The 19,065-nt window shown below is 38.7% G+C and overlaps 1 protein-coding gene and 1 long non-coding RNA gene across 7 annotated transcripts in view; one reads left to right on the top strand and one right to left on the bottom strand.

Annotated features, from left to right (window-relative positions):
* The window catches only part of FAM20B (FAM20B glycosaminoglycan xylosylkinase), a 41,694-nt gene that overhangs the window by 18,383 nt on the left and 4,246 nt on the right, over positions 1-19,065 (top strand). For all 6 annotated transcript variants that reach the window (XR_003428519.1, XR_003428515.1, XR_003428516.1 and 3 more), the window contains exons 3-7: positions 266-352; positions 3,903-4,012; positions 13,732-13,903; positions 14,122-14,313; positions 16,496-16,555. Coding sequence is in view for 1 of the 6 variants with exons in the window: in XM_027086198.1 (XP_026941999.1) it covers positions 266-352; positions 3,903-4,012; positions 13,732-13,903; positions 14,122-14,313; positions 16,496-16,555 (621 nt within the window). In the remaining 5 variants the exon portion in view is untranslated. The remainder of the gene's footprint in view (positions 1-265; positions 353-3,902; positions 4,013-13,731; positions 13,904-14,121; positions 14,314-16,495; positions 16,556-19,065) is intronic.
* On the bottom strand, positions 5,159-17,396 carry LOC113609156 (uncharacterized). The gene is made up of 3 exons (XR_003428521.1): positions 17,165-17,396; positions 16,152-16,250; positions 5,159-5,832 (listed from the first exon to the last, which is right to left on the bottom strand). It is a non-coding gene; the product is annotated as an uncharacterized LOC113609156 (long non-coding RNA).

Genomic DNA, 19,065 nt, shown 5'->3' with positions numbered 1-19,065 from the left:
AAGTCTTTTAGAGGGGCAAAAATAACATCTGTGTTTTATTCATAGAATGATAGCAGAGGTAGATGTATAATTCTAGTTTTCTTCTCCACTTCATCTTCACTACATCAACCAGTGATCTATGCTGATCCATGACTGTTCTCAGGATTGACAGAGAAGTTTTCTAGAGCAAAATCAGGCTTGCAAATTTCTATTCTGCCTCTTGTGCTGTCGCCTCTGGTACTGATGTAATTCATGTCTACATCTGTGCTTCCCATTCACTCTGCAGGTATAACCGAGACTATGTGGTAGAAGGGGAACCTTATGCTGGTTATGATAGACACAATGCAGAGGTAGCAGCCTTTCATTTGGACAGGTATGTGTAATCTCAGTGGGTTACATTCGTTTTGTTTCCTTTTAGAAATATCTTGGAGAGGACTTGTGGACGCCTTTCAAAGGAATGTAATAACGAAATCTAATAACTTTAACTTGTTACCTACTTTAGATAACTGATTAATTCCATTAAATTTGTATGAGTTCCTCATTATTTAGGTGGTACTAGGAATACCAAAGTAAATGTCTTAACTCCAGGCTTTTTTAGGTCATTTCATTCTGTTATGCCGTCTCTCATTAGCATGAGTGAAGATGTTCTTGGTAAATAAAATGGCAGGAAGAAAATCAGAGTTTGAATTCAAGTCCCTAAATTGAACTGGTCATTAATTGGGCCTGGCAGTCCTGATTTTTGTTTTGTTTTAAATAATACTCACTTATCCTCATATGCTAGAAACATATAGCATGACATATATGTGAATTTTATTGTCCTTCATACAAAATATGCACAGCTTCAATAACCAGGATAATTCTAAGAGGAAAATAGATGTGAATTCTAAATGTATAAGTTAACTAGGAAAATTAATACTTTTTTAGCAAGTTACTAGTCAGGATCCTTGTAACTGAATTGTCTAGTATCCCAGTTGCTCCTCTGATCAGCTCTTTAATCAGGGCATATTGGTAGACTTTAAAAGAAATTATTGACAATATTTTTTAAATGAATCTATAAGGAAACCAGAAGAAAATAAAGGTGAATTTTTGTCTTTTTTCTGGATTAGGAAGGATTTTCTAAGCATAAAAGCAATAATTTAAAAATCACAAAGAAAAACTCAATAGATTCAACTAAATTTAAAAAAGTTAACTCATATGTCAAGGAACATCAAACAAAATTTAAAAGCAAACAAACTTAGGAGGAAAATACTTGAATCTAATATAATCTAAGCATTAATAGCCTTAATATATAAATGTTTAGAAAATCTTATACATTCTCTAAAACGCTAGTAGAAAATGGTCTAAGAACACGGTTGAATAGAAATTATTGATTGCTAATAAATATGACAGAGGGAGTTCATCTTCACCAGTAATAAAATAAAATCCAGGGAATTCCCTTGTGGTCCAGTGGTTAGGACTCTGCACTTTCACTGCTGTGGGCCAGGGTTCAATCCCTGGTCAGGGAACTAAGATCCCACAAGCCGTGCAGCGAGGCCAAAAAAAAAAAAAAAAAAAAAAAAAAATCCAGTTGAAACAATGGGATACTATTTTCTCCTACTGAAAATGGCAAAGATTAGAAAAAGGATAATACTTTATTGGCAGGAATACATTGACATTCGTATACTGCTTGTGTCATTGTTAATTGGTTCAGTCATTCTTTTAAGAACTCCTGTATTATGTATCAAAAACCTTAATGTTCATACCCTTTGAATGAGTAACTACCTTTTTATGCAAGCATCCCAGATATTTCTAGGAAGTACCCTAGAGAATCAGAAATTCAAAGATACATACACCAAGATCTTAGCTAGTAGCATTTTCAGTAGTGAAAATATGGAAGCAATCTAAACATCTAATGAAAGGGAAGAATTAAATAAATGTTTGTTCACAACCATGAATTTTCACTGCCTCTTCTAAGGCCTAGTGGGAAAGAGTTGGATAAATCCTACTCATCACTTAATTGCACATTAGAATCAGTCTTTCCAAGACCTCGTTTGTTTCCTTATTTTCTTCATCCCTAAACCCCTTCCTGTTTCTCTGTTGATGGACACCAGCAGTTCATGAAGATATTTTTCCCATATCCATACCAATATTTTATATTATCCAACATACTAATTTTAGTTAATCTAATATACGTAAAGTGGTATCTCATTGTTATTTTATACTCCCCCAATTATGGGTAGAGATTAGTACCTCCTTTTCACAGCACAACACCTGTTTGTTAGCTTAGAGTGAAGTGGTCTTTGTATGGAAATTACTTTTGATGTTAATTAAATATAATCATGTTTCTATTTATTTATTTATTTTTGTGGCCTCACCACACAGCATGCGGGATCCTAGTTCCCTGACCAGGGATCTGGCCTGTGCCCCTTGCAGTGGAAGCACCGAGTATTAACCACTGGACTGCCAGGGAAGTCCCTATAACGTTTCAATTTATCACCTGCGCTTTGGGGGTCTTGTATTTTAAAGCCCTTCCCTCCCTCAAAGTCTGAAAGATATTCTGTGGCCAGTCCCCCTACCCCTTTTGTTAACTGCCCCATCCAAGCTCAGGTGCCACTGGACACGGCTTCCCAGCACTAAGTGGCTGCTGTTCTTTGAAGGTCTGACAACAGTCAATGGGGAGAAAAAAATACTTCCCCACTTTCTTTCCCACCTTATACTTTTCTGCTCTGGGTTGCTATTTCTCCATTACATTAGGATTTAACCACCTCCTCTGGCTTCAGGATGTTCTCTCATTTTTTATGTTATTTTGACATCTATTGATCTCCTTGCTTTTGTGGCTTTTCTAAAAATGAGTTTAGGACAGAGTCAGTCAGCAGCCCTGAACAATGGATTATTTATTGCACAGCCAATTTTTTTTTAACATCTTTATTGGAGTATAATTGCTTTACAATGGTGTGTTAGTTTCTGCTTTATAACAAAGTGAATCAGTTGTACATATACATATGCCCCATGTGCACAGACATTTTTAAAGGCTTTTCTAATAACATGAGAAAAGGCTCATGATACAATGATGAGTGAAAAGCAGGAGACAGAAGTGCATATAGCATAATCTCAATTGTGTATATACACACAAGAGTGAGTATGTGTTTATATATACATGTGAAGGAAAAACTGGTCTTATGCCGAAATGGCAGTAGTTACTTCTCAGTTGTGGAATTATGGATGATTTTAATTTTCTCCCATAAATTTTCTGTGTGTTCCAAATCCTGCCCCTCCAACTTTTCTTCAGCGAGTGTGTATTTTTTAGCCAGAAAATTTCTTTTTAAAAAAAAATGATGGTGCTCAACGATAAGGTTGCACTTTTAGACCGTTAGAAGCATCTTCAAATGTATCTATATTTAAGTTGTCCTGTGAGTTTATCCTTTTAGATTAATCTGTGTAGTTTCCTGTCAATGTTTTATGTAAAGATTTGAAGCCCTGTATGGGTTTAGGCCCAATTTTTTTTAATGCTTTGTTAAATTTTAAAATTTTATTATGAAAAATTTCTAACAGACGTAGAAAGAATAGTATAGTGAACCCATATACCCACTCCCTAGGTTTAACAATTGCTCACATTTTGCTAGATTTGTCTTACATAAATTATTTACATCTTGATATTAAATTCACAAATATATGTACCTCTAAAAAATACTTACCAGCAATCAGCAATACCTTTACACACCTAACACGATTAACCATGATTTTTAAGACTACTGTTTAGGGAATTCCCCGGCAGTCCTGTGGTTAGTGGTTAGGACTCTGCGCTCTCACTGCCAGGGGCCCGGTTCGATCCCTGGTTGGGGAACTAATATCCCGCAAGCTGCACAATGCAGCCAAAAAAAAAAGTCTACTGTTTAAAATATATCCCCAAAGATTTTTCTCTTCTGTTCAACCTTCCAAACCAGGATTCTGGGTTTCCGCCGAGCCCCCTTGGTGGTTGGCAGATTTGTTAATCTGCGGACAGAGATCAAGCCTGTTGCCACGGAGCAGCTCTTGAGCACCTTCCTAACTGTAGGTAAGGAGGTTATAGAGGACGTTTAGGTAAGGGAATAGTTAATAAATTAAATGGGGCATCATTGAGCAAGCTGGCTCATGACTTTTAGGAACTGAAGAACTCAAGGGACTACAAAAGCAAATCAGGCAACTTGTTCTCACAGTACTGGGGGAAATAGATCTAAAGGTGGATGGCAGGAAATTGAAAGTTTTCCCTAATGCATGCTTTGTGTGTCTCTGAAGTAGGAAGTGAGATCATTTACGACAGTGTAATTAGGGGATAACTTTATTTCCTTCTGCTTGATCTTAAACTAAATCTCAAACTCAAAATTTGGTCTGAATCAGTTACTGTCTGTGTATCATTGCCTTGGTGGTTTTTTTCATACTCCTGTACTTTCTTGGGAACTGTTTCCTATCTCCTGAGAATTGAGCAAACCTTAAGGCAACTCTATAAGAGGGTCAGAAATTCCCTTGTAGGGTTGCCCTTGGGCCTGGAAGATCACCACTGCCTCCTCCCACTCTGCAAAGGTTAGCCTATGTAACTCTTTGTGTGTGGAATTGACTGCCATCCCTCTGGCCTCTGTTCTCCGTTGTCACACTCTGAGGTAGGGGGTCTGGGCTGGAATTCTCACTCCTGTTCTCCTTGCAGACATAATGAGAATGGGAGGAATTCAGAGGTGCTGTGGTCTCTTGTCTGAGCCTCCTCAGGGTGCCATTTTCAATGACACAGTACTCTGCGTTGATATAACTGTTGAAATAGACATTGCAAGATGAACTTCAACTTGCTTTGCTAGAGTGAATGGATTTACATTTATAATGAGGTGAAACTGAATATTTAAAGCACTTTTGACAGATTCATCATTCAGAATTTAAACTTATCAGGCTAGGGCTCTGCTGTTCTTGCAAATAACCAAAAGCATACACTGTCACTGATTTGTTTCATATATTTTCTAATCACTTCTGCTTGTCCAATTTTATGCTTAGGCAAACATGCATTCCTGATGGATGGGAAGAATAGGCCTGCTGTCTAGAGACTCAGAGAAGGTTAACTCTCCTATATTGTGCAAGGTGCAGGGGAAGGGAGAGGCCAGAAAAAGGTTTGTAAGGAGGTTGTTAACACTTGGGCTGAGTATTGAAGAATCCATAGACGCTACCCAGGCTGCAAAGAGGGAAGGGCATTGGGCACAATAACAGGAAGTATAATGGAAATGAGGGCACAAAGACCTGAAAGTACAAAGCACTGGTACATTTAGAGAAAAGCTTCTAGATACACTCTGCAGCATAGGGCAGTGTCTTAGTTTGGCTGCTATAACAAGATATCATGGACTGTGTGGCTTAAACAATAGGGATTTATTTTTCACAGTTCTGGTTACTAGAAATCCAAGATCAGGGTGCCACCATGGTTGGGTTCTGGTGAAAGCCCTCTTTGTGATTCACAGGCATCAGTCTTCTTCCTGTATCCATCCTCACATTGCAGAGAAAGAATGAAAGAGGAATCATCTCTATCATGTCTCTTATAAAGGCACTAATCCCATCATGAGGACTCCTCCCTAAAATCCCACCTCCAAATACCACCATATTGGGGCTTCACCATGTGAATTCTAGGGGGGTCATGAATATTCAGTCCATAGCAGGCAGGTAGAGGGATTGGCTGGAGATGGGTTTTAAATGATGGACTGACCTTAGCACAATTTTTAAAATGTATTACTAGATAACTTGGTATAATGATAGCTAAATTTTGTATAGCCCTTGCAACTTGACAAAGCACTTTCACACAGTTACCTTATTTAATCCTCTTGACAAGAGTGCAATAAGTAGGGAAGATTTATCCACATTTCAGACCTGAGAAAGAGGTTTAAAAGAGTTAAATGATGTTCCCAAATTCACAAAGCTACTAATTGTTAGCCAGGATTCAAACCCAGATTTTGAGACTAAAATATTTGATCTGCGTATATTCTTCTATATTCATTCATTTATTTATTGAACAAAATTTTGTTTCACTCTGTGTGGGAGGCTCTGAACTAGGTGTTGAATATACAAAAATGAATGACACCTTCCTGCCTTCAAGGAGCTTTATCTAATGGGGGAGCCACACATATACAGAGGGCCTGTGGAAATGTGGAGGGGAAGAGGAGGGGGTCTAGAAGTTAGGGCTGGGGTGATAGTTTCAACGAAGTCTTAAAGGGAGAATAGCAATCCTGCAGGAAGATACAGTGGGAAAGAACACCCTAGGTTTGGAAAAGGACTCTTAACCTTTTTTTGTGCAAGTGACTCCTTTGGCAGTCTAGAGAAGTTTCTGGATCCTTTCTCAAAATAATGTTTTTAAATACATAAATTAAAATACGTAGACTTATAAACAAAACTAATAATATTGAAGTATATATTTTTTAACCTAAAATTACAAAAAGCTAATTTGTGATAGAGTAACATGTGCTTCGTTATTTACACATTAAATAACAAGATTTAGAGTGATCTAGTAACTACCTTAATTTCGGACCATAAATATAAATGATACTTTGAAGTATCTGCAGCAATGCTAATATGATATGAAAAATTTATTGATTTCTTCTGTTGAGAAAGTCACAGGTAGCGCTAATACTATGGTTTGCTGCCTACCATCGTAACTGAAGGAAATGCTAAGTTTCAGGTAGAAGTTAGTGAAAATAAAAATGTAATTTTGTTTCCATCCAGTTCACAGGCTCCCTGAGTTAACCCTGTTCTAGGTGGAGGACAGAGCAGAGACAACAGCGACAAGAAATGAGAGAAGAGCATGGCAAGCTCAGGAGACTGTGTAGTTGAGCTGAATGAAGTAAAGATTTTCTCCTTAGGCACTGGGAGGCCATGGAAAAGACTTTGAATGTGGAAAGATCAGATTTGAGTTTTAGAAAACTAATTGTAGCAGCATTGTGGAGGATGAATTGGGAAGGGCAAGCTGAGATGAGAGCCCTTGGGGGCTGTTGTAGTAAATGCACCTGCAGTGAGTCCAAACTAAAACCTGGACATCTAGGGGATACTCAAGAACTGGAATGGAAGGAATTTGGTGAACATTTGGGCTGAGTGAGACAATTGAGAGAGAGGAAGAAGTTAAAAATGACTCCTAAATTTCTGGATTGGATGACTAAGTGTATAATGAAGCTGTTAGCTATCTTAGGAATATATAGAAAGGAGCAGACTTAGGGAGATGGAGCAGAGGAAGATAATGAATTTAATTTTGGATATTTTGTTTCCTTGTGTAAAATAATAAGAAATAGATACATTGGTTTCTGTCCCCAGTTCCTGACACACAGCTCCTAAAACCCTTGTAAATTCCTAAGTGGTAGGAACACTAGGAGCATATCTTATTCTACTGAGGTGATTCTGAGTTGGTTCCTGGATGCCTCCTGGATGGAGGCTCTTCACCAGAAAGACCAAGCCATAATTAGAAGCTTGGAATTTTCAGCCCCGCACCCTTGCCCTTTCTCCAGAGAGTGGAGAGGAGCTGGAAATAACTGATCATGGCTGGAGTTACTAATTGATCTTGCCTACGTAAGGAAGCCTCTATAAAAATTCCAACAGTACGGGGTTCGGGGAACTCTACAGGTTGGTGAACCAAAAGTTTCCATGTGCCACCATGCCAGGCCCCAAACTCCACAAAGACAGAAGCGTCTTTGTTCAGGACCTCGACCTATGTATCTCTTCATTGGCTCTTGATTGATATCCTTTGTAATAAACCAGTAATCTAGGGAGTAAACTGGTTTCCTAAGACCTGTGAGCCGCCCTAGCAAATTTTTTTTTTTGAGGTATAATTGTACAACATTATGTTAGTTTCAGATGTACAGCATAATGATTCAGTATTTGTACATATTGTGAAATGATCACCACAATAAGTCTAGTTAACAAACATCACCATATACAGGTACAGAATTTTTTTTTTCTTGTGAAGAGAACTTTTGAGATCTGTTCACTTAGCAGCTTTCAAATATGCAGTACAGTATTATTTACCATAGTCACCATCCTGATGACTTATTTTATAACTGGATGTCTGTACCTTTTGATTCCCTTCACCCATGTCTCCCACCCCCCGACCCCCCAGCCTCTGGCAACCACCCATCTGTTCTCAGTATCTGTGAGCTTGGGTTTGTTTTGTTTCATTTTGTTTTAGATTCTGTAAGTGAGATCATACAGTATTTATCTTTCTCTGACTTATTTCACTTAGTGTAATGCCCTCAAGGGCCATCAGTGTTATTGCAAATGACAAGGTTTTATTCTTTTTTATGGCTGAGTAATATTCCATTGTATCTATACCACATTTTTTTTCTTTATTCATTCATACGTTGATGAGTACTTAGGTTGTTTCCATACCTTGGATATTGTAAATAGTACTGCAGTGAATATGGGGGTGCAGATATCTTTTTGAATTAGTGTTTTTGTTCTCTCTTCAGTTAGATACCTAGAAGTAAAATTGCTGGATCATATGGCAGTTCTATTTTTAATTTTTTGAGGAACCTCCATACTGTTTTCCACAGTGCCTGCACCAATTTACGTTCCCACCAGTGATGCACAAGGGTTCCCTTTTCTCCACAGCCGTACCAACACTGGTTATTTCTTGTCTCTTTGATGATAGCCATTCTAACAGGTATGAGGTGATGTCTCATTGTGGTTTGATTTGCATTTCCCTTGTGATTAGTGATGTTGAGCACCTTTTCATGTATCTGTTGGCCACTTGTATGTCTTCTTTGGAAAAATGTCTATTCAGATCTTCTGCTTATTTTTTAATTGGATTTTTTTTTTGCTATTGAGTTGTATGAGTTCTTTATGTATTTTGGATATGAACCACTTATCAGATATATGATTTGCAAATATTTTCTCCCATTCAGTAGGTTGTCTTCTTGTTTTGTTGATGGTTTCCTTTGCTTTGCAGAAGCTTTTTGGTTTGATGTAGTCCCACTTGTTTATTTTTGCTTTTGTTGCCTTTGCTTTTGGTGTCAAATCCAAAATATAATTGCCAAGACCAATGTCGAGGAACTCACCGCATATGTTTTTTTCTAGGAGTTTTATGGTGTCAGGTCTTAAGTTCAAGTCTTTAATCCATTTTGAGTTAATTTTTGCATATGTTATAAAATAGTTGTCCAGTTTCGTTCCTTTGCATGTGACTGCCCAGTTTTCCCAACACCATTTATTGAAGAGACTGTCCTCTCCCTGTTGTATATTCTTTACCCTAGCAAATTAATCGAACCCAAACAGGGGCTCATAGGGACCTCTAATTTATAGCCAGCTGGTCAGAAGCACAGGTGACAACCTGGACTTGCAATTGCCATCTGAAGTGGAGGGCAGTCCTATGGGACTGAGCCCTTAACCTGTGGAGTCTGATGCTATCTCCGGGTAGATAGTGTCAGAATTAAGTTAAATTGTAGGACACCCAGCTGGTGTCCAAGAATTGCTTGGTGGTGGGGGAAAACCCACACACAGTGAAATTGGGTGCAGAATCTCACCTTGACAGGAACATCCAGGAGTAAATGTCGACTAGTTATTTAGGAGCTAAAATCTGTAGCTTAGGCGAGAAGTGTGGGCTGGAGCTGTAGATTTTATTATCATGGGTGGTAGTTCATCCAAGGAGAGCATGGAGATCGAGGTCATCAGAAAACCAGTTTTAAAAGTTTGGCGCATTCAGGAAATAGTGAAAGATTCGGAGCCTCAGGTTCATGGCTATAAGGTCTGGAAAGGTAGATTGGAACCAGATTATTCATAATAAATAGCTGGCATTGATTGGTCTCTGACAATGTGTCAGGCACTGTGCTGAGCATTACTGGGGATTGTCTCTTTCACTCTTCACAACCCAAGGAGGGAAGAACTGTTACATTATCTCCGTTTTACAGAGGGAGCTTAGATAGGTGAAATTACATGCCCAATGTCTTGCAGTCTAATGACTATTTAGAGTTCATATTTTGATCCCACAAACCTGACCTTAGATTGCACTTTTAGCCAGTACACCTGACTCCATTCGGTTATAAAGAGTCTTTTTTACCAAACTCAGAAGTTTGGATTTTGTCACATAGGCAACAGGTTTCCTACACCAAGCAATGTTTTGTTTTGTTTTTCTGTTTTTTGAATCAGTAATACATTCCCACAGCTCACAATTTTTAAAAAATATCGAAAGGACATCATGCTCCATTGTATGGATCTACCATAATTCATTTAACCAGGCCCTTGTTGGACATAAAAGTTCCAGTATTTTGTTTTTACAACCACTGTTGCCCAAAATTACCCTGTACATATTTTATTTCATACATGATCAAATATATCCAGAAGTGCAAGTGCTGGGTCAAAGGGCACATACATTTTTACATAGGTGTTTAATCAGTTTACATTCTCAGCAGTGATGTATGAGAATGCCTCTTCCCCGCTAGCCTCAACAAGAACGTATTATCAAACTTTGGGTTTTGTTTGTTTCACATGTAGCATCTTTTTATTTGTTTATTTGTTGTATTTTGTCTTTGCATATCCTTTGCTCATTTTTTTAAATACATTTATGTATTTATTTATTTATTTTTGGCTGCTTTGGGTCTTTGTTGCTGCAAGTGGGCTTTCTCTAGCTGCAGCGAGCGGGGACCACTCTTTGTTGCGGTGCGCAGGCTTCTCATTGCGGCGGCTTCTCTTGTTATGGAGCATGGGCTCTAGAGCGCCGGCTCAGTAGTTGTGGCTCATGGGCTTAGTTGCTGCACGGGATGTGGGATCTTCCCGGACCAGGGCTCGAACCTGTGTCCCCTGCATTGGCAGGTGGATTCTTAACCACTGCACCACCCAGGTAGTCCCCTTTGCTCATTTTTAGCTTTGTCATTGGTCCTATCAATTTACAGGAGCTCATACATAAGAAGGATAATAGCCCTTTGTGATATGAGATATAAATATTTTCCCCAATTCTTTAATTTCTTTTGACTTTGCTTATAGTTTTTTGTTTTGTTATTTTTTTGGGGGGGTGTTTGCCTTACAGAAGCTTTTTGTTTTTAATGTAATCAGTCCATCTTTTCTGATAGATTTTCTGATTTTGAATCATAGTTAGCCTTGCTCACTCCAACATTATGGAGGAATTCTGCTTTTTTTTTTTCTTTTAGTACCTTTATAGTTTTATTTTTTGCATTTAAGGTTTTGATATTGTTGGAATTTCTTCTGGTATATGTAATGAAGTATGGCTCCACTGTTGTTGTTTTTTTTTTCCCAGATGGCTATCAGTTGTCCCAATAGCATTTGTTAAAGAGTCTCTTGTTTTTCCCTGTAGTAAATTTTCTTTATTTAGTTTCTTTATTTAGCTTTAGTTTCTGGACTTTCTGTTCTGCTCCATTGGACATTAAATCTGTTTATGAGCTGGTCTATAATGTTGTTGTTGTTTAATATTTATTTTATTTATTTATTTTGGCTGCTCTGGGTCTTCATTGCGGCACTCGGGATCTTTCTGGCGGCATGCAGACTCTCAGTTGCGGCATGTGGACTCTTAGCTGCAGCATGCATGTGGGATCTATTTCCCTGACCAGGGATTGAACCCGCGGCCCCTGCATTGGGAGTGTGGAGTCTTACCTACTGGACCACCAGGGAAGTCCCCTATAATGTTTTAATTATTGAGGCATTATACTATGTTTTGATATCTGGTAGGTCTAGTCCCCTCTCTTTGCAGTTATTTTAACAATTTTCTAGCAGTTCTTAGTTATTTTTTCTTATGATCTTTAAAATTGTCATACCTAGTTACCCTCTAAAAGATCCGTTGGTATTTCTGATGGATCAAGTTAAACTTACAAGTTTATATTTTTATAATTAAAAAATAAATGTGGTATATCTTTCAATTAGTGTTCAAATCTTCTTTACCTAGAAAAGTTTGTAAAGTAATGGAGAGTGATAGAATCAGCTTTGTGGGTGGGTATATAGTGGATTAGTTTCTATTTAGTGTGTACTATGCCAGAGGTTGGAAATACTAAAAAGTTTGAGTGCTGTTTGTCTCTTCAAGGACACATATACATGAGAACATAAACAATCATTAAAGGAGCATGTGAGGTTTTCTGGGTGTAGGGAATTAGCTCATTTGATGGCTATTATTTTGTAGAGGTGGAGAGCAAAGAAAGCATTACTTTCCTTAACTTTTTATTTTGAAATAATTTTAGATTTACATAAAAGTTGCAGAAATGATCCAGAATCCCCCAGATTCCTCAATTGTTAATACTTCTGAATCATTTGAGAACAGGTTGCAGACATGAATATCCATTACAGCATTATATGCTCCCTTAAGACTTCAGTGAGTATATCCCAACTACCAGCACACTCTCCTACACAACAACATTCAACCATCAAAATGAAGAGTTGAACGCTGATCCAATATTGCTATCTAATTCATAGATCCTATTCAGATTTTGCCACTTGTCCATGTAATGGCCTATGTACATCCAGGATTCAATCTAGGATATTGCATTCAGTTGCATGATTAAGATGGTGAGTGTCTGCAAGGTTTCTCCAGTATTTTATACTTACTAATAAATAATTACTGAGTACTTTGTAGGGAGAAACTCAAAACTATATAAATATTCTATCCTCATGAAACTTTTGCCCACCAGTTTTAGAATTCATTGATAATTCTTACCCGAATCAGTTACTAATGTGTGATAGTTGCCAAATGGTGATTTGCTAATTCTGTCATTTCTTCTAGACTTACTGGTTGCCATTCTTTTGATGAGTAGAGCTCCCGTCGCCCTGCCCCACTTTTGTTTACTTATTTATATCACTATGAACACGTAGACTCTTAATTTACTGTTACAATTTGTTACTATTATTATTTATTTTGATGCTCAAACTATCCCAGATTTGGCCAGTGGGAACCCCTACAAACTGTCTCTTGTGTTATTTGGAATGTCCCCGTCATTCTGAGTGCCTCCTTACAGCTGGCATAGCAGTATGACCCAGGCTCATCTTGTACTTTCCCTGCCCCTGCCCTAGGGGTCATCTGTTTCTCCAGGGAGCCCTGGTTCCTTTTAATATAGTATTAAAATGATATTTAGAAACTGATATGTGAGTGTGTTCATTACTACCTGAGTGTTATTGTTTCCAGGTTTTCTAAAGGGGCAAAATATGTATATATATATACATGCGTATGTATATATATGCATACATATACACACACAAACATTTGTACTTTCTTTTATATCTCTGTGCTTTAAAACCATCAATTCAAATCAATATCTCCAGTTCTAATTCAACACTGCAGGATTTACTCTGGCCTTCTCTCTTTTTATATGTTAAACTCCCTTCTCCATCTATGAGAAACCTGGTTCCCATTATCCTCAGTCTGTTTACTCATTTGCTCTAGACCCTACTCCCCACTCCGCATGTAACCAAAGTCCTGGTCCATGGCTTGGCCTCGTACATGCCCTCTCTCCCTCCCCTGGGCATTCTGGCCAAAATGTCAGTCCTGCTGAAGGAGAAGAGGACATTACTTAAAGTGAGTTCAGAAAGATACTTGTGACAGTAGTTGACTTCTGGGAGAGATTGGGTAGAAGGGACAGAGAGGGAAAGGGAGACTTAACTTTTTCGTATATATCCTTTTGTACCTTTTGAATTTTTTTTTACACCATGTGCTTTTATTTCCTATACAGAAAATAAATAAAGATTTAAAAATAAGCTCAGGATCTTTGTTTTCACATAGAGCTGCTCTCTTCATTGTTTGGGGAGAATTTGGAGTTATCCTTTTTCTGTAAGTGTATATGGTTCCATTCTCTCCTTTAGGAAATAATACTTGTTTCTATGGGAAGTGTTATTATTGCCGAGAAACAGAGCCAGCCTGTGCTGATGGAGACACGATGGAGGGGTCTGTCACGCTTTGGCTTCCAGATGTGTGGCCTCTACAGAAACACAGACACCCATGGGGCAGGACTTACCGAGAGGGCAAATTAGCCAGGTAAATGCTCCTTTGAGCCACTACTTCATTCTCTCCTGTGCCTGGACAGGTGCCAACCCTGTGTAGGAGCCAGGGTTCTGTCCAAGACTAAAAAGGACTATGGGGGGGTTCAGGGGAAAACCTGCTAGTCAGGGACTCTCTCTTCTCTGTGTTTTAAACAATGTTACGTGTGGTGCTGGCACTCAGTGAACAACCCTGGTGATGCTGCTTCCCTCCAGGTGGGAGTATGATGAGAGCTACTGTGACGCTGTGAAGAAAACGTCCCCTTATGACTCTGGCCCTCGCCTCTTGGACATCATTGATACAGCTGTCTTTGATTACCTGATTGGCAATGCTGACCGCCATCACTACGAGAGTTTTCAAGATGATGAAGGCGCTAGTATGCTCATCCTTCTCGATAATGCCAAAAGGTAGGACCAGCAGGACTCTCCTTGTCAGTTAGGGGTCCTGTGTATACAAGAAGAATGCTTTCTGGGGTATCCTGGAAAACCTCCAGAACAGGCTCAACAGAAGGCATCCTTCTTGTTTCCACTCGGAGTCTTTGCCATTGGCACCCATCCTTCCAGCTTGTTCAGAGTTTGTACTCCTTTCACCTTCGGGGATCTGAGGACTTTAAAAAAGTGGAAAACTCACTTTTTCCAAAGAGTCAAAGAGTATGATTCTCTTCACAGACAACTGGAAACCAAGGTCTTCTATTTATTGCTACTTACATCATTCTTTCTTGACTAGCTTGTTCAGAATCTTGAGAAATACATCGTTAACGGAACATGAAATGTAGCTGTTGTTAAATTATTCTATCCAAAGATTCATACAGTTTAAAAAATTAGTTTATTTGATAGGATGTTTTTGCTATTTTTATGGCAGTCTAGGCCCAGATTTTTTCTATTATGAATAGGAGAGCAGTTAGTTGCTTAGTATTTGTATATAAAGACAAGTTACTTTTATCTTGAATAAAACAATTTTATTAATTTTGAATAAATGGAATGTCCTTATTTAGGCCTGAGCTATTTGAAGAGCACATTGTATTTTCAGTTTGCACTCTGCATTCTTCATGGTACCCAGTTAAGTGCCACACTTTTAGTTACACATAATAAATGTTTGCTAAATAGAATACTTCCTTGGAGCTGGAATTGTTCAGGCTCTGAGTCACTACTGGGTTTTTTGGGGGGTTTTTTTGGTTGTTTTTTTGTATTTTTGAATTTTATTTTATTTATTTTTTTATACAGCAGATTCTTACTAATTATCTATTTTATACATATCGGTGTATATATGTCAATCCCAATCTCCCAATTTATCCCACCACCACCGCCCCCCACCGCTTTCCCCACTTGGTGTCCATATGTTTGTTCTCTACATCTGTGTCTCTATTTCTGCCCTGCAAACCTGTTCATCTGTACCGTTATTCTAGGTTCCACACATATGCGTTAACGTACGATATTTGTTTTTTTCTTCCTGATTTACTTCACTCTGTATGACAGTCTCTAGATCCATCCACATTACTTTTTATGGCTGAGTAATATTCCATTATATATATGTACCACATGTTCTTTTGAATGGATAAAGAAGATGAGTCACTATTGTTAACGTTGGTTGCTGAGAATAAGCTGAGATATGGACACTCAGTGAAGAATGCTTAGGCAGCAATTGCTAAGGAGGCCACCACCTCATACTGAGCACCAGGTGCCTCATACTCCATGAAAGGGGGTGACAGCTACAGAGAGTGAGAGGCCAGCAAACATTGCCTCTCCCATTCCCAGCAAAGCAGGTAGTGACCAGTGCTATGTATTTCATTTTCATTTATATTATATTTTCAGTTCCTGAATATCTTTATCCTTACTTGTAAAACTGATCATGTGCTGTGGAAATATACATTGAAATAATTGCCTTTGCCTTTTATTATTTGTGGGCCTGCCCTGTGCTGAGGGCTACCAGACCCTCCAGCTATTAAGGTGAGCTTCCAGGAAAAGAGTGGAAGGTTGACAGTTTTTCCAGAATCAGTTCTCCTTTTCTAACTCGGAATTACTAAGAGCATTTTTACATCTGCTTTGAATCACTGTTTTCCCAGCCTCTGTGAGCAGTTTTTACAGTTTGAATCTGACCATATACTTTCTTGTAGGGAATACAGTAATCTAAGTCTTTTTCTGATTGGTAATATTAAAGTAGAACAAGTATAACTTCTTTTTACAGGTAATGACCTTCTGCTTGTTTGCGAGAACCTAATATCAGTAGCCTTTATTGCTCTACATACCCTTAAAACCTTCTCGGGTTTGGGGGTCTTCAGGTTCTCTCTTGGTCTGTGGACTCCATACCGTGTTAGGAGGGTTATGCTTCAACACCTTGCAATATCCTGGCAGGAGAAAGGATCCTTGTAAAGGAGTATATTTGTTGTTTGATGCTGCAGTACAAGCTGTTAGGAATTCTGTGTCTAATTGGTCATGCCCTGTTTATTTTTAATTTAAGTGATTTGAGCTGTGGGAGCATGAAATTATCCGGGATCACATTCAGGTTTCATATGGAATTTGTTCTTGCTTTGATGCTAAGAAGGGGACAGGTGCTTCCACCTAATTCACTAACTTTTCATTTAATTTTCAGCTTTGGGAACCCCTCGCTGGATGAGAGAAGCATTCTTGCCCCTCTCTATCAGTGTTGCATGTAAGTTATGCAGTTAAGTACATTTGCCTGCATTGCCTTCCTTTCCAGGCTCAGGTAACAGTACATCAGTTTGCTTGGCTTTAAAACTTCCTAATACCTGAGCAGCACTTTTCATGCTTTTCTAACCCCGAACCTCCTGGAGATCCTGAGCTGTAGGGGATCAGGGAAAGGTTTCCACAGCAGTGTAGCCCAAAGCTCAGAATGCATTTTGAGTTTTGTATGAGTAGAAATTTTCAGTTTATCCAATAATGTATATCCATGTTTGTTTTAATATCAGAATATAGTCCTCACTCCCCCCCACCCAAAACCTAGTGCAACCCATGCCCCTAGTTGCTGTACTATGTTTACCTTGTGGTTTCAAGTCCTCTCACTCAACACCACAACCCACCTGTGGTTTGCTTATCTCAGTTTGAAATTGTGTAAACCAAAAGTAGCTTTCTCCGTAGGTATTTAGTAATTGATTTTTTAAAAGTCTGTATTAGATAACAAAGAAATTAAAAAGTAAATCAAGAAAATGAGATAAAGACTGGGCTCTCGGGAGCTCCTTTTCAGATCTTCGTTGCCAGTATGATTTAAAAGCATGAACACTAAGAATCAGCTGGGACCCACCTTGCTTGGCTACACAAAAGTGCAGGTCCAGGAGAGCCGCTTCCTACTGCTCGGCTCCCAGAGACACACTGATCATGTGAGACTGCCTCTTCTGGCGACTGGTCTGTTTTACTTTTCTTTTCTTTCTTTTTTTCATAACAGCAATATTCTGCAGAAAGTGTTTACCTAGGCAACCCTTAATTATCTTCATTAATATTGGGAAGCAGTGATACATCCAATCAAAACCTGTATCTGTGAAGGAAGATGTTTTTGTTTTAATAGTGCTATCAGTCTGGTCCAGTCAGGATATAGAAAAGACATGGTGGGTTAAACAGGAAAGTTTAGTATAAGAGTTATTAAACTCTTTCATACAAGAGTGACTATAAAAGAAAACTAGAGCTGAGGGAGAGTACCCAAGGAAGAACAAACTTGGAAGGGGATCCCCCTCCCCAAGCCTGGGGTTTTGACCTCAGTGGAGAAGGTATAGTTCAGCCCACTGAATAGCAGAGAACTGTGCTAGTTTGCAGGTGCCGGGAGTGCAGGAAGAAGCCCTCCAGAATGCAGGCAGGGTACAGGCAATCAGCAGGTGGTAGCATGACATACCGAGAGAGCAACGACTCAGTAGAAACCCTCCAGGCTACAGGCAAGGCTTATTTGTGGGCCTGCACAGGGAATTGGGGCACCAGCATGGGTGCGTGGCTTTGGGGGCTGTGGTTTCCATGTTGAGAGGGCCTTAGGAAAGTTATCACCAAGCCAGGCCAAGGCCGCAACATCATGGTGGGCCTACCTGTTCTGGAAATGTGGCCAAGGCAGAGTTTCATTTGCTGACCTTCCCCGCACACTACTGACCCACTCACTGTACAGCAGCCAGAAGCGTCTGGAGAACCTCTTCCTTCTGCAGTCTCCTTCCAGTATCCTCTACCGAGAAAGCCTAAGAGGAGAGATGCTTAAAGGACCTCTGTCCATTATGGCAGGGCATATATGAAGAGTGAACTTGGAGCTGAGAGGCAATCGAGTGATACCTTTGTCACACAGGGGGAACTCTAATGCTCTAGGCACTTGTAGTATTTTTCAGAAGAGTAAAACCACGCTGACTCTGTGCTTGTCCATCCCTGCCATGCTTTATCCGAAGATCCTTGCTTTCTTACTTTTTAAATGGTTGCAGAACAAGTTGCCTGCCTCATGCAGAGTCAGACTTTAATGCATACCTAGTAATTCCCACATTACCCACAGGGAGGTAAATACTTTTTTTCTAAGATAACAAGAGATCCTCTTTAGTTGGTAAAATAATTGAGAAAAATAGGTATCCTTAAACTTTTTCTATTTATAATATTGCTAGAATTTTTAATTAAGAAACATAAAAAGAAGGAAATTAAATTACTTATTAAGAGGTAAGGATAACTCCTGTTAACACTCTAGTGATTTCATTGTAATCGTGTGTGTATGTTTGTATGTATGCTTATACACACATTTTCTTTCCCCACAGGTTTGGAGTAATAGAGTGTTTTCCCTCCACCTATTTTCCCTGACTCAATATTATATCATGGGCATTTCCCCATGCCACTGAATTTTCATAACTGCTTTTAATGGCTGCATGGTATTCCCTTGAATGGATAAGCCATAATTTATTTAACTATTTCTCAGTTGTTGGACATTCAGATTGTTTCACATTTTTCCTGTTACAAATAGCACTGCAGTGAACATGTGTAAATATTGTATATATTTCTCATTAATTACTGAGAAAGAAATATCAAAATGTGGTAATGTTACTTACTCATAATGTAGAGCTACTTCTAAAACAGAAATTATTTTTCTAGTTGAGATATTTTACATAATTATTTCTTTACTTTCGTCTGCTATGCGGGCTTTAATCTCCATTTGATAGTGAGAGGTTTTATGTAACCTGTTCTAAAACTTTTTTT

This window comes from Aethalodelphis obliquidens, unplaced genomic scaffold (genome assembly GCF_003676395.1).
Source record: "Aethalodelphis obliquidens isolate GAN/ISIS:26980383/991018 unplaced genomic scaffold, ASM367639v1 scaffold55, whole genome shotgun sequence".
Taxonomy (NCBI): domain Eukaryota; kingdom Metazoa; phylum Chordata; class Mammalia; order Artiodactyla; family Delphinidae; genus Aethalodelphis; species Aethalodelphis obliquidens.
The sequence above is the reverse complement of the archived record's forward strand: the minus strand, read 5'-3'. Positions and strand labels throughout refer to the sequence as shown.